A 15,931-nucleotide genomic window follows, 5' to 3' on the forward strand; every position below is an offset into this window, starting at 1 on the left:
CTGTTTCAGAGCCAATTTTCTGGCTATTTTTTGTGCCTGGAAGAGGTAAGTGGCTCCATCTAGTGTGTGTGACTTTGCTCCTTCGAACATCTGACTGAAGAAGTGAATTTAAGGACTGATACTGCTTCTGCTCTCCATATGGGGATTGACCAGGTCACCTCTGTGAAAATGGATCCTCATTTGCAATGCAGATAACTCATTTGCTTAGGGTATCAAACCATCAGTTATCACAGCTCTTTCTAAGGACGCTCGGTCTGTTTTATTCAGTTTCGTGACAAATGCCAGCAGATGTGTGATGGCCATCATTGTTTTGGTGACAGCACTGTTTACATGAAAACCACATTTGTTTTTCAGACTTAGGCAAGTTATTCAATGAATATATCATTCTTGCAAATGTATTTGAAGTGGACCCTTTGCAAGTTTGAGAGCAAAGCACATTTTCTTTCTCTTATTACAGGTCCATTTTTCCCTACCTTAGGGTAAAATACAACAATGTTAACAGTAAGGTTTTAGAAGTCAAAGAATATTGCAGGATAGCTTTAGGAAGCTTCTCACAGCAGTCTCCTTCTTAACTTCTGTATTTGAAAAGATACTGTTTATTATAGAGGAGTGTGAAGTAACTTTTGTGGGGATCATGCTGCTTTTCCTGAATTGGATTTCCGTTCGGGCATCTGTAATACATAATGGTATGAAATGTGCAGACATTTCAAAAGAAGTACAGCTGGTGATAACACTATAATTTGGGGGAGTAAATGCACTCTGTGTAGGTTTAACCCCTGTGTTCTTATGTGTTGCTGTTCTCTGCTGATGCAGAACTGTTACAGACAGGAAGGAGGCTATCTTCTGTGTTGTAATGCCCTCAGTGACCTGTTTGCTTTATTTATCATTCTCTGCTGGGAAATGCCCTTAATAGTCCATTGTATGCCAGGTTGGAACAGACAAAGTGATTCTTTTTCTTTATTGGGTGAATGTTTTTCTCTTGCTGTTCTCTCGGTGGGCTTAAACTTGTTATTTGAGTTTTTCATCCTCGGTGGAAAGTTTGTAGAGGTTGCATTTTAAAACGAGCTGCCTCACACAGTTCTGGATTGATAGAGGCAGCTTGCAAATTTCCTTCAGGGAATCATGCAGCAAGCTGGTACAGCATTTCCAATTAAAAATAGGTGATTTATTGAATCTTGTGGAGTCAGTGAACCACATTCCATAAGCAAATCCAGCCTTAAGGGGATGTTTCGTCTTTCTTCGCTGCAAGCTAGAGCAGGCCTTGTTCAAAGCTTCTGGAGCTTAGCTGAGCTATGTCTAGGAAGCACTGTGCCTTCAGCATAAAGAAGTTGCCATATTAGCAGGTGTTGAGTTCGGCTTTGGGTACTAGCTGTTGAAAGCCGAGCAGTTTTCCTCTTGGACGTATGTGAAGTGAGAAATGAAATGAGGGGGCAAAGTAAATATGTTTTGAAGAACATGGGGATCAAAACATGGCACAGGTTTTCATCTTGCTCCAAACTTAAAACTGTTTGAATCCTGACAGTTGTAGCCTTTATCCCATATTGTATAATCAAAGCAGATTAAAGATGGAGGGCAGTCATATTCCAAAGTTTTTTGACGAGGAGAAAAGACAAATTACACACATAAATTAGCAGTTTATTCATGTGAGCCTTTTTCTTGAGTAAGTAGGGTTAAAAGCTATTATTTCTTCCAGAGTATATTACAAAAGAGTAAGATAAGGGCAAAGATCAAAAAAACAGACAGAAGAATGACACAGCCTGAGCCTTGCCTAATTTTTTCAGATCTCACTACTCGTGCAAAATATTTTTGTGTAAAACTCTATATGATTGCAGCTCATACAGATATTATTTACAGAAGTGCGCCTTTTTGGTAAAATATACATGTGTGTGTGTGTATCTATATATACACATAGGAGAATTCCTTTCGGTTTCCTTGTGAGACAAGACAACATTATTAATTGTGGAATAATACTGTTATATTTTCTGAAACCACCTGAGCAATCTCAAAGTGATGTTACAAATCAAAGCAAACAAAGTAAGTAGGTCTCTGATACTTTCATTTTAAACCTAGTATGAAGACTATTCACAGTTAAAGCTGTGACTGTGAGCCATAGTGTTGCTATAAATTCCGCTGACTGATAAAGGAATAACTAAAAAACTATCAAGAGGAGTGTTTGATTTCAGTGCTTTTTACAGTCTACTGCCTTTGCTTACTCGGATTTCACATTTGTTAACTTTGACAGCATTTATAGTGAAGTATTCTCAAGCTTTATTTTTGTACCTCAAGTTCCCATATTTGCCATGTGGGTTATACGGGTTCTGTCACTTGCAGTCTTCTGCTTTTTATTACTGCAGTATTGTTTCTAGCAGCACTAAGGTCTGTGTTTTGGTTTTTCAGATGGAGGAGATTTCTGGACGCTCTGTTAACTACCGGTCTAGAATTATAAAATCATTCTTTCTTCTCTCTTGTTGTGGGACAGTCGAATCACTTTGACTATGCATATGCTGTGACACCCAGAGGTCTCTGTAGCTTCCATATCTGAATGCGCATGCAAACTCAGTCTCTGTCTTCTGTGGAAGGGATATGTAGACACCCATACCTCAGGAGGTTGTTCTAGCAATTCCCCCAGTCTTAGATGGTTGGGGCACACAGTGGAGTGTGTCCGCCCAGAAATGGAAGGCATTTGAACATGTCTTAAACTGTAGGTGCTTTTGGAAACATAACTATGTTAATAAGATCTTCCTCAGACGTGATTTTATATGGTATTATTCCAGTTCATTTTCTGAAGTGAAGACGATCCCTTTGTGTACTCATTTCTGTAGGGAGGCTATCAAATCCTCTCTTTTAACTTTGATAGATACTTGTTACGTAGTTATGAAGCTATTTATAATCAAACATCTATCATTTTGTCTTTCATCTCAAATGATTTCACTTCCTTTGTTTTTCTGGATAATTGTTGTGGGGAAAGATTGCCACGAGTCAACTGTGGTGTTAAACATGGTGCTAATTTCAAAATATTTCCTTATCAGTGCCTTTCTGATAACTAACTTTATTTTGAGAAGTTTTTCTCTTATAAATCATCACCTTAGAAAGGAAGAGAAAATATATTTCCAAAAAAGATAATTAGAAATACAGAGCTATACCCATAACTCTCACCAATGCTTTATAGGCCATGATGTCCATACATTAAATTAGGTTAATCAGAACTTCGCAGCAAAAATGTAAACAGCCTTGCATTTAGAAATCTATAGCTGTCCTGCCATCCTATGGTAATTGGGTGATGACGCTTTCCATATTTACTTCTCAAAATGGCAAAATGACAACAGGCAGCAATTTTGTGTATGACATACTTGGTTTATTTACCCACTCCCTTCCCTGCTTCTCACACAATTTTTCTGCTTCCTTTTTTCACTGTTCACTTCATTTCTTTTCTTTGGTCCTGAAAGAAAACATGCAAACAAACAAAAAAAAAAAAACAGCATTTCACATATCACTGGTATTTAACTCCCCCTTTTTGTCATAGACAAGCAAACTGCTGAAGTGTAAAGCTCTCTGCTTTGGCACTGACATGGGATCTTGGCAGTTTAAACTATGGATACTTTTTGCTCTGCATTCATGAATATTCTTCATATGTTCCTGAGTATCTTTGACCATGAGATAAATCTTATCGAGCAAAATCTTATTTAAAGCTGAGCTGGTGGACTGATACTAAGATAGGATAGCTTCTATTTTGATTTACCAGTTGCAGTTCACAACACAGTTTACAAACTCTGAGTTATGTAGGTTTAAAGTTGTATGTACGTATGCTTCTTAAAATTAGAAGTTTGAAAATTTGCTAAATAAAACCGTAAGAGAAGAGGTTAAACCTGTTTGCTCGTGTATGTGCTTAGTTTACGTGTATGCATGATGAGAAAAAGCAAAATGAAGACCAGTGTCAATACTGTTCATATTTGTTCATATTGCGTGGCTGTGATTAGACTGCAAGGGTGAGCATTTGTGTTTTCTGCTGTAAAGAGAAATGGAGGCTATGTGATTAATCCTTCTGTTCCAGGCAAAAGGCACGTATTTCCTCACCTTCTTGTTTGTCCCACCAGTTTCTGAGGGTAGAAAAGCCAGGAATAAAATGGAATACCTCATTGTCAAAAAGAAAATCGGAGGATGGTGAGAGAGAAAGTATGGTACAGAGAGAGAGGGGGGCTTCTAATATGAAATAGGAAGAATATGCTGTGTGGGTAGATATCCACGGAGTAGGGAGTGGGTTTTTAAATGTAGAAAATACAGCGAAGGAGCTTGTCACATCAAGACAGACAAGAGATTAATCCTGGTTCAATAACATTTTGATATGAGATACTGTTCTCCTGTTTGTTTGTTTTTAACGTAGGTCCTGACCAGATACCCCTGAGGGAAGAATTTGAGCAGATCATGTTGAAAGCTATGCAGGAGTTCACTCTGAGAGAGCGATCCTTGCAGATGAGTGCACAGTGCATCTCTGTGTCGCCAGGTCAACTCCCTTGGCTTGCTAGGTTAATTGCTAGTGTGTCCCGGGACCTTGTGCACGTGGTTGTTACCCAGAACTCACTGGCAGAGGGCATCTCGGAGACCTTGAGGTCTCTCAATGAAATGAAACATCAGCAAAAGCTCCCAGATTATGTAGTTGCAATTTGCGCATCCAAGATAAGAGGAAATGAATTCTGCGTAGTAGTCCTAGGTAAGTACATTTGCGCTACACTGTGAGTATTAATGGAAATCTGCTGAATGCATTTTCTCAAGACATTGCTCCAGCTTTTAAATTTCCAGCGTTTACATCCTTTTTTTATTTTTGTTCTCATTCATATTTTTGCTCTGCAATGTCATAGTTCACTATTCCTCCGTCAAGACTTGGAGTACTGATGTCCATGAGGACCTAAAAAACCAACTGTATGATAGTCATTATGGCTTCGTGAGAGGTCTGAAACTTCAGTGGCAATCTTAGAAAATATCTTGGAGTGACCCAGTGGCAAATGAGTCTGTCTGTCCTCTGTTTTAATGTAACAGCTGTGCCATCTTGCATGATGGTATTGGATTGACCACAGTCTTCTGCAGATCACTGTAAAACAGAATATGCTTTTTATCCTTTCTACCATGTTGATTTTCAGATTCCTCATTGGCAATTGGCTATGATTTCATGTGTGCATAAGTGTTTCTGGCTGGAAGTGAATTTTAGCTAATCGTGTTTCCTTTGTAGTCAGATAAATTAGTAATATTCTTTCTTTTTTCCATACTTGGGATAATTACTTTTTCATATTTAACCAAAATCCTCCACTCCATCTAAGGTAAAAACGTGTATTTTGCATATCATTTGTCACTCAAGTGTGCAAACCTATGGACAGTGGGTGGCAAACGATGTGCTACACAGATAAAACTATTTCTCCTGTCTCTAGCAAAATAGGTTTGAGATTCTCTCCCAGTGTGTTGGGTAAAGGCAGTGGAGATCCATAACTGAACATCAGCCTACCCTTTACCTCTAGGATGAAAACATTGTGTTCACAATGCACTGTGTTAAAGATTGATCTTGCTTTTTCCCCCTCTTCTCCAGGTCAATATCAATCTAGAGCACTTGCAGAAAGCATGCTTACCACCAGTGAATTTTTGAAAGAGATCAGTTACGAGCTCATCACAGGGAAAGTTAGTTTCCTGGCATCACATTTCAAAAACACATCTTTAGGTAAGTAAACCTAAGAAACAGAAGCTCCAGCAAAGAAAGTGATTGTGTCTTTTTTTTTTAGGGTCAGTGTTTCTTCTGTTCAGCAGTTAAAGCACACATGAATACAGTTTTCCCTTTTGCACTGTGAGGCATCTTTTCTTTCCCTTCATGAAGTGAGTGTGAAGGAGTGTACTCATCCTTCACCTCTGCAGTGGGAATTATTCCTCTTGTGACAAAACATTTTTAGCACTGTATGGACTGCTGAATTTGACAGGAGAGCATGATTCTTTGTTTGCACTTTTAGCACAGGTGTTAGAAGCTGTTATGTAGTGTGTTCCTTTGTAATATCTGACATCATCAGATGTCACCATTAGCTGTAAAGGCACAGAACTGAAATTATTCATCTGTGGTTTTTTCCTTTCCTTCTTTCTGTCTTCCTTTCTTTCTTTCTTTTCTTTTCTTTTTCTTTTTTTTTTTCTTTTTGAGTTTATTCAACTGGCAAATTTCCCGGCCCTCTCTTCCCTCTATTTCCAGTCTGCTGCCCCTTCACAGATTTGCCATCAGCCATGTGAGAACATCTGTATGTCATGTTATACATCATTTATCTTAAAGTGCTTCCAGATAATTCGGTGTTGTTAATTCTTAACTAGGTGATGATTTGGACAAGCTGTTAGAGAAAATGCTACAGCAGCGAGGGGAAAGCGTCATTATTCCTTTTAATGGAGATGTTAGTGAGTGCGTATCATCACAGGAGGCAATTGCCATGGTTTCTACACAAGAACCAGGTAATGTTTTTTTACATGCAAGATGGGAAATAAGTGAGTAGTTTGTTAAATGTCAAAATACATGTGCCTCAGAAGAGTCTGAAGGCTGTAGTCACTGTGCCAACCTTCGAATATTAATATTGCCATCTGGATGTAGAAATACATCAGTCTCCTGGACAGAAAACCTCAGTTGCAACTTCAGCAACGTTTATTCCCCCTAACTTTTATAATTCCAAAGTTAAAATATGTGATCATCTGTTCTGCACTAAGCAGAGTAGAGAAGATGTCAGTGTGGGCTCATCTCATCCTTGTACAACTAGAAAAGGTATGTAACCGTACGTTCACGGCAGAGGAGAACTGTGTTCTCCTCCTGATCTCCCCAGGTGTCCTCCTGTGTCTTAACTTTTGATATTCCTCACTTTCCACATGTAGAGTTGTAATAACGTACTATGCAGTTGTGCCCTGGGGCTTACTTTTTCCCAGTTTTTGAGGAGAGTGTTTTAAGATCTCGGAGTGAGTGTGCTAGGCAAGCATAATCTATAATTTTCTTACTTGATATATGTACTATTCAGCATAATGTGATGAGATACTTAGGTGCAATGGATGAGCTAGGCGTGTCTACCTAAAAATGCTAATTATCATTTTTCCCTTTTTTGGAATTGTTTTATTATTCAGAGTTTTAACCACACTTTCCTTTTCATATGACAGTAATGGTAAAAGAAGATACATTGAGCTGCTGAGAACACTGAGATTCTTTTAGGTCTAGTATTAAAGCAAATTCAACCTCCAATAAAGCTTTGTTTTCCCTGTGAAAGAAAGGTATGCTTTTGACATTAGTTAGTTCAAATTAATCATCTCAGGGTTAAATCTGAATGAAAACAAGACGGTTTATAGTCTCCAAATGGATCAGAAGATCCAATTAGGGTGGTTGCCAGAAGGACAAGCCTTGAGCTTCCACGCAGGATTAATTTGAAATTATAACCATCTTTTGATTTTTTTTTTAATTATTATTATTATTATTTTATTTTTGTTCTTACCATGTAATGATGTGCAGTGGTGCTTTTTTAATCCTTCATGTTTTTTTCAAAACAATTATTTTGAGTTAGTTTTGTCTTTAAAATATGGCTATACAATGACTTAAGCTACAGGGAATCTGCCTGAATAAAAAAAAAGGGGAGGTAAGTCTCCTGGGCGGTGAGTGGGACCTTTCTCCAAAAGTAGATCCACAGGAGTGAACAATGAAGCAGGTCTGAACAGGAGATAAGTGCACACATGAACACATGTATGTCTTTGTAAAACTAATGTAGAATCGTTAAGGTTGGAAAAGACCTCCAGGATCATCTGGTCCAACCATCCCCAAATAACCTCAAATTTTCATGTAAATTATAACACTTTTTAAAGTGGTTTGTTACTTGAAAAAACAACTGTAGTTCTTGTGTATTAAATTTGTATTAGATCTGGATTTTTATTTATTTTATTTTATTTTATTTTATTTTTTAATGATAAACACTGTTCATCAGGATTTAACCCAGTAGAAAAACTGTAATGGGATTATTGTAAATCCTATTTTACTGTTGGTAACCTGCAAGCTGAAAACGTTCAGGGGCTGGTTAAACATGGATTGTCAGGCATAGAAATTGCCTACTGGAAATACTGAAAACAGGAATATGCTTTTTCTTGCAGGAAACAGGACTGTTCTGCTACATGCCTATAAAAAGCCCAGTCCCCCAGTTCTCTGCAACTAGTATATTGACACTTATTAAGCTCAGTTAAATCTGAGACTAAAATTTTGTTAAAAATCAAGAAACCTCCAAACAAATAAATGCTCTTCCCCCAAAAATAGTTGAGATTTATTTCATAAGTGTATTGCTTATCTTCCCTTTGCAGTATATGTAAGGATAAGACAGATAGACACATGGCTATCTCAATGCTTACTTAGAGTGGGGCTCAAGAAATCAGAGTAGATCTCATGTACAAATGAACTCCCAGCTTCCCTGCTGCACTGCTAGAATCTTCTTGGCAGGATTATCAAGGCAGGCTCAGTTTCTTCAGGTTAATAGGTGTGGTGGCTCTCCTCCCGTGGTGCCCTGAGGACCGTAACCTCAGCTGGTTCTCCTGACAGGAGTGGGAGAGGGAAGCTCCTGAAGGAGAACAGCAAGCTTCAGGAGAAGATCAGGGTTATGTAGATATCTCTAATATATGCACGTTATGTATGTGTCGGTTTGTTTAACGGATTGCATTTCACTGTGTTAGCATTGACATTTCCTTGGGCCACACCCTTAAAAATACTCAGAAACACTTAAAGCACTTAAAAATGGGCAGTACTGTACCTGAGGTCATCTGACAGATAACCACATTTTGATCAAAAAGAGGAAGTTGACATTTGTGATTTGTACCCAGCTTTCCAGAGTGTTAGGATTTATTCTGGTGAGTGATTTTTTTTTTTTTTTTTTATTTTTCTCATAATAGAGGGTAGGCTATTTGGAGGGTTATGTGTGTTGGGGGGTGGGAAAGTAAACATGTTTCTTGTTGTGTTTTGTTTTCTTTTTCAAACACACACACTCTAGATTTGGATGTTGATACCTTCCAAATTTACCAGCCACAGCTTACAGTTGCCAGAAAGCTCTTGTCCCAGGTTTGTGCTATAGCAGACAGTGGCAATCAGAGCCTGGACCTGGGCCACTTCAGCAAAGTAGACTTCATCGTTATAGTTCCCCGTTCAGAAGTCCTGGTGCAGCAGACCCTGCAACGGATTCGACAATCAGGTAAAAGGAAGGGGAGGAAAAAGAGACTTAAATCATACCCAAGTATGTGCTTGCTATTAAGTCGTCTTTGATACAAGTGCTCCTATATGTATTTTGCATGTCCTGTATTGGCTCCATTAGTTGGTATCATTGATGAATTCAAAACATCTTCCTTTCGTAAACTAGGCCCAAGCTGTACAGCAGAAGTGGCAAAGGAAATTGCCATATTCATACAGATCTGAGGAATGTGTGACCTGAAGAAGTATCCAGCTGTCAAGGAACAGGGGGGGATGAGCGAATGCAGTTGTTCAGATCTTTTATTCCCTATGATTGCTAGTGCCATTTGTTCTAGGTACACTTTGTGCGTATGCTCTCACGTATTAGCACAAGCATAAGTGCAGGTAAATTTACATAGGCAAATGAGTAATACACTCACATTAGCAGACAATAACTGCCATGCTGTTTCAGATAGTGAGTTCTTTTGTTGGGTTCTGCATCTGACCACAGCTGGTATCAAATACATCAAGAAGAACGAGAAAGCTTTACTGTCCAGGTGATGGAATATGTCCCCTTTGAGAACAGCCCTTTTTATCCACTCTGTTAGTGATTGATATGTCCAGAAAAGCATAAGAGTTTCTCTTCAGAAAAAAAAAAAAAAAAAAAATCCTGTCTAATGGAACCGTGGACTGTCTGTGTAGGTGTTTGGTCATTTTTGGCTCTTGATCTCTGATATTGTGGAGTAAATAAGTCCTTGTGATAGCTATATATTTAGGATATTTTTTTTGTTTGTTTCATCGGCAGGACTTCTTTTCTACCTTCAGCTGTATCTAATAATCCCTTGTTTTTGCATTTGAAAGTCATGGATATGAGCATCCAGTGTAATGTTTCTATGAGTGGCTTTAGGTAGCTGTTGGCTTTTTTTCCCTCTTGTTTTCAACTCTGAACTAAAATGTCCCATGGTTTCTGATTGTGCCGGTATCTTGATGTAGCTCAATTTTATGGTCCATCTCTGCAGGTATTTTTTCTCAGCTTGGTACTGTTTTACTAGTAAAAGGAAAAGAATGAATTAGATTGCTTGAAATAGGGTTTTCTTTTCCTTCCTCATGTTACCTTGTTTGCTGTGGTTTTTTTTGTTCCATTCCTTGTTTCTTCACCCATTTTATTTACTTTATCATGTGTGTGTCTTAATAATGCTGCACATTAAACCAGAGGTTGTCTGATATTAGTGTTTCACATTTATTTTATTATATTAAATGAGTGGTTTCTACTTTACGTTTTACATAATTTTAAAAATGATTAAGAGCGTGGCAAATAGATAGTTGACCCACATGTCAGTGTGGTTAATTGCTACTTCTTTAATTCAGAAGATGTTCAAAGCTATATACATCTTGCCTATTTTATGAACATGATGGCAGTTTGTCATTACGAAGACTGCTAGAGAGTAGTTGTGTTTTACTGACATTTGGACACTAACATTGAGGCAGAGGCAAGGCATGAAAAAATGATATTAGAGTTAGTTTTACATAAATTTAAGATTTTTGCGAAGGAGAGGTCAGAGTAACTACTTCTGACTGTGGCAAGGTTAATATATTACCTAATAAGGGGAAGTTTGGCCTAGTATCGTGGAGCACAGCCAACTGAGTGCTGCTCTTGAAGTTTTTGTGGATTTTTTTTTCCTTTTTGGTAATGTGAGAAGTCTTTGGAAGGTCTTCAGACACTTTTTGTAGGAAATCCAGAAGCGAAGAAGCAGGTGTCAATCTCCACTGTGAGAGAAAATGCATTCTGATAATCTTCTTCCCGAGGCATATCAGTGATTTGGCTAAGTTGTGATATTGGCAGACAATACCTACAGATGACAATTAATTATTGGATGTACTCAGAGGAAAAGATTTTTTTGCATTCTCCTTTTTGGTAGGTGTCCTTGTGGACTTGGGCCTAGAAGACAATGGAACAGCGTATCAGAGAGCTGAGAAATACGTGGTTCGGCTAGACAATGAGATTCAAACAAAATTTGAAGTTTTCATGAAACGAGTGAAGCAGAATCCATATACGCTGTTTGTGCTGGTTCATGACAATGCCCATGTAGATTTAACAAGGTAGGTACTTCAATATACTGAAGGAAAACAATCCTCTTCCAGTATCTTTCTATTAGATATTTCAAAAGACTTATCACTTAGAGGTTCCTCTAGGCCTAAGGCATCTTGTTCCTCAAAATCAGAAATTGTCTTCTTTACTTGAGCCTGATAAATAATTAACTAATTAGTTAGCTGATTCTGATTCAGCTGAAATTGGATGAGACTAGCTTCAGATTTTTGTATCCCTAATAAAACTGTTCACAGGGGTAAGAGCTATGGTACTGAAGTACAGGAAGAAGGGCTGAAATTTGCAACTTTCTTTGTCTTTTTCCTATTTCCCTCTTTTTTTCTGTATGTACACCTGAAGCTGTCTCACGTTCTCAAACTAGCCATGTTTTAATCCATGCTTTTATCCTTGATGACAGTGTTGCTTTTATTATGAGAAGGCTTACATATATTTAATACTTTTCATCTTCTAAAAAAGGCACTAGCTCCTGTAAGAAAAGGATTTTAAAAACTGTTGAAGTTGGTCAGTGTCAGATCTGCACAGAACATATACACATGTGCAGAAACATTTCTTCACACTGAATCACAACTTTACTATTGACAAAAAGAAAGAAGTAAATAAATAAATAGTTCTGGTCTTGATCTGTGAGTAAACTGAGGAGAAAAATTTTAATGGGATTTAGACATGGTGCATTAGGTTGTGGGACTCATTTGGATAGCAGAGATAATAAAATACTTTCCTTGAAGGATAGCTGAAAATAACTAAAAGCAACATTCTTCCTATTTTATCCTCCCCATTGAATTTTTGTTATACTGAATTTGGAATTCCTGTTTATCATAGAATCATAACATGGTTTGGGTTGGAAGGGACCTTACAGATCACCCAGTTCCAACACCCCTGCCATGGGCAGGGACACCTCCCACCAGACCAGGTTGCCCGAAGCCCCGTCCAGCCTGGCTTTGAACACCTCCAGGGATGGGGCACCCACAGCTTCTCTGGGCAGCCTGTGCCAGTGCCTCACCACCCTCATAGTAATGAATTTCTTCCTAATGTTTAATCTAACACTACCCTTTTTTAGTTTAAAAACATTATCCCTTGTCCTATCGCTATATTAAACTATCCTGGAGGCCAAGGTGATTCCAGGAGCTGGAAATCAGGACAGCAGGTTCCCTGGTCTCTTAGAAAAATGTATCTGTGTGAAGAATCCAGTGGATTTTATAAACTTGTTACTCTATCCTAACCCCACAACTCATGCAACAGTGTTCCTCAGTAAGAAGGACATCAGCTTTGGCTTATTTTTGGTTTCCTCTGTCTGATGATCTTTTAAATTGGCACACTAATTCAACTTCTTACTTTCAGCAGATTTTGGTCCTTTATTTAGTTTTTTTCCCCTGTTGCCTGACTCTACCCACAGAGAACACTCAAATGGTTTTGACATCTTTCACCCTTTCAAAGAGTTTTTTGGGCTGTGATTCTCAGTGCCATGGTCATTTGGAGATTTTTCTGGAGGAAGAGAGTAACCCATTGAATCTCAGGATGTCAGTAAGGCAATTCTTTGCATTCTTATTTCTGCAGTGCCATTTCAAGTTCCCTGTCACATGGTGAGCCTAGTCATGGTCTGGCTGATAGAGTTATTAATTGCAGGGAGGTCCTTGAAGCATTCAACCTCCTTGTTCTTCAGGTCAGCTCTTTTCCTTACGCCTTGCAAACGCAGCAGTCCAGGATCAGCTCTAGCAATGAGGTACATTGGATACAATTTGATACTGTGGTAAGTGTTTAATTTATAATTTTAATTGTGAATCTTAATGTTGACTCTTCACCTAACAGAATCTAGCAGATATATACATTAAAACGAAGTGTTAGAAGGGAGTTCTTTCTCTGCTGGAGTTTGTTTACTCAGGCTCTAGCTACACAATCCTGGGATGATGACAGTAGAGGTAGCGTTGACATTTAGGCCCAGGAATTTCATGTTTTCCTCTATCCAGTCACGTAAGATGAGTAACGACTTTTTATGCTCTGGTCAGACAAAGCTATGTAGACATGCTGGAAATCTCTGGAGCTGGCTTTGCATTTTCAAGCAGTCTAACTTTTGACTGTAAGTGGTATGTCATACAGCCTGTCAAGTCTATTCACAACTTTTCAAATGTTATTAAAAAACGGTGCACTAGGTTAACGAGTTACAGTGTAGTAAGTGCCATCACTGTGCAGACGAGGTGAGAAAAGTCACTTTGACATTCAGTACCATTAGCTTTACTGACCATTTCAGCCAGCTGATTCTGAGGATGTTTTGGCTATCCTTTCTAAAAAAAATACCCTTTTTTCCTCTTCATTGAAAAAAAATTGTATCAGATTGACTTTAATGTGTTGAGTGGACCATTGGTTTCTGTAAAGTATATTAAAATATTAGCTGGAAAAGTTAAAATAAAAGGTTATTTCCATAAACTCCCAGCATGCTAACAGTCAAACAGAATAGTGGAAACGAAGGAGTGAATGAATACTCAAAGTTTGCTTTTTGGTTGATTGTTAATGTAAGCCATTGTGGTGATGTTCTGTAAAATGGTCTAGACAATTTTTTTTCCCAAAAGTAAAAAATAAACAACTTCAGTCTTCTGATTAAACAGATAACTCACAGAAAACAGGAGATTGTATGTGATTAATTACATTGCTAGTGATCACTGGTGATGTAAATGCACTGGAGACCATGCTGTGCTTCCAGCAGGCACCTCATGAAATTTCAGGCAGTAAATACTCTGCCTTTCTGATTGCTGTCAGTAGATTTACGTTCCTGCAAAGAAATGATCAATTTCTGTTTGTCATTAGAGATGTGTAGAATCTGACGATCAAGAAGAATTTTGGAAATGAATAATGCTTCTGTTTTCAGGTTCTACTTTAAATAGAAATGAGATAACAGTTGTCAGTAAATATATAGCCAGAGATAGGGAGTCAGAAAGGAATTATCAGGATTCTGAAAAACCCCTGCAATCAAAGGTAGAAGATACATTGAAAAATTTGAAAGGACCTACACCTGTCTTTTCCTAAATGTAGACAAATAGTAAGTTGTGATAAACAATTTAAATTGTATTATATTCTTTGAAACAAACCGATAACATCGAGGGAGAAGAAATGAAAGAAATGGTACTTTGCTTTGGAAAATACTTTTCACTTATCTTTTAAATTACAAAAGAAATTAAAATTGTTTCCAGCTTTTCTTATGTTTTTGCTAACTCTGTATGGAACAGGATGACACTGCCAGTGAAGACAAGCTATATTTCGGCTTGAATGAATACAGCAAATCCCTCCAATGGGGAGTCACAAGTCCACTTCTGAGATGTGATGAAACCTTTGAAAAAATGGTCAACACGCTTTTAGAAAGGTAAATAGGATTCTGCTTAATTGGCATCTTAAGGGTACAGATATATTTATGAGCCCCATCTCAAGGGGATGAAGACATGATGACATTTGATGTTGATCTAGGGATCCATGAAGTATGTGCAATTTTTATTTTTGTAACAAATTTTGTACTGTTGAAGAAGAAGGGGATGTACTTCATTTACTTATGGAAAGATTAAGCCCATGCAGTGGCAGTCCAAGCTCGTCTGTGCTGCTCCTGCCTTTTGGCTCAGTCCTTACTAAGCTAAGAAGGTACCAGAAATTAAATACCTCACTGCTTCTGGTGTCTCTCTGCTGAGACTGCCAGCAAATTTGTCAGTGGTGGCCCAGGAGAGTGATGTCATTTCAAAAACTTCAATTTTATTTTTTCATTAGCTGGCTGTGCTTTTGGTTCGTACAGCTGAGAGGCTGAAAGTGGCTTGTAAGTACTCTGTAGCTGCCTGAACAAGCTCATTTCATAGCACATCTCCAGGATAGAATTAAATGCTCACATTATAGAAACAGAAGCAATGACATGGTTTCCAGCAACGTGGAGTTAATCTGTTCTGCATATCAGCAGGATGGATCCGTTATAACTGTTCAGGCTATAGTTCTCATGTTGCCATATTTAATAGAACAGGATTGTTTTGTCTTCTGTACTATTTTTTGCTATTTTATGTAGGTCAATGTAATTGAAAATGTATCTATATTTGCTAAGTAAAATGCAATATCAAGTTATCAACATGAATCATTAAATACATCCATATTATCTACAAATATGTAATTAATAAATGTGATAAATGTTAGTAAGGTCAATTAATTTCAATAGGTCAGTTCTTTAAGTTTCTTGTAGTCTTTCTGAGCAAGTCCAATGGAAGAGACAGTGGCCACTATTGCTCTCTTTCTGTTCTTAAGACGCGGATTGGGAAAAGGATGAAGGAGGTTTAGTACATATGCAAATATTGCCCTAATATTGAGGTTAGGATCAGACTAGAAAGTTTGTCTCAGAGCCAGCAATCCCTATTGATAAGTCTAACTTTCTGGGGAAGAGAGTGGGAAATGGGAAATCATGAAGTACTTCTTCCAGAAACCACTTGAAGCAGTGATGGTCCTCTGAGTTCATAGAAAAAGAAAACTTCTGGACAGCAAAATTTATTAGCCCCTGCTCTTGGAGTGAAGCAGATCTGAGACGATCCATATCTCCATTAAGTTAAAGATCTTTAGTTGAAATTCTGTCCCAAATAAAGATAACAGAAGTTTATCATTCCTTTTACTTGAGAGCAGGACTT

General features: G+C 38.0%; 1 protein-coding gene across 14 annotated transcripts in view; it reads left to right on the forward strand.

Moving 5' to 3' along the window:
• The window catches only part of GREB1L (GREB1 like retinoic acid receptor coactivator), a 136,756-nt gene that overhangs the window by 97,552 nt on the left and 23,273 nt on the right, over nucleotides 1-15,931 (forward strand). For all 14 annotated transcript variants that reach the window (XM_040547820.1, XM_040547827.1, XM_040547824.1 and 11 more), the window contains 7 exons: nucleotides 4,382-4,708; nucleotides 5,576-5,704; nucleotides 6,334-6,468; nucleotides 9,015-9,212; nucleotides 11,107-11,287; nucleotides 12,849-13,041; nucleotides 14,513-14,646. In XM_040547820.1, the coding sequence (XP_040403754.1) occupies nucleotides 4,382-4,708; nucleotides 5,576-5,704; nucleotides 6,334-6,468; nucleotides 9,015-9,212; nucleotides 11,107-11,287; nucleotides 12,849-13,041; nucleotides 14,513-14,646 (1,297 nt within the window). The remainder of the gene's footprint in view (nucleotides 1-4,381; nucleotides 4,709-5,575; nucleotides 5,705-6,333; nucleotides 6,469-9,014; nucleotides 9,213-11,106; nucleotides 11,288-12,848; nucleotides 13,042-14,512; nucleotides 14,647-15,931) is intronic.

This window comes from Cygnus olor, chromosome 2, assembly GCF_009769625.2.
Source record: "Cygnus olor isolate bCygOlo1 chromosome 2, bCygOlo1.pri.v2, whole genome shotgun sequence".
Classification (NCBI taxonomy): domain Eukaryota; kingdom Metazoa; phylum Chordata; class Aves; order Anseriformes; family Anatidae; genus Cygnus; species Cygnus olor.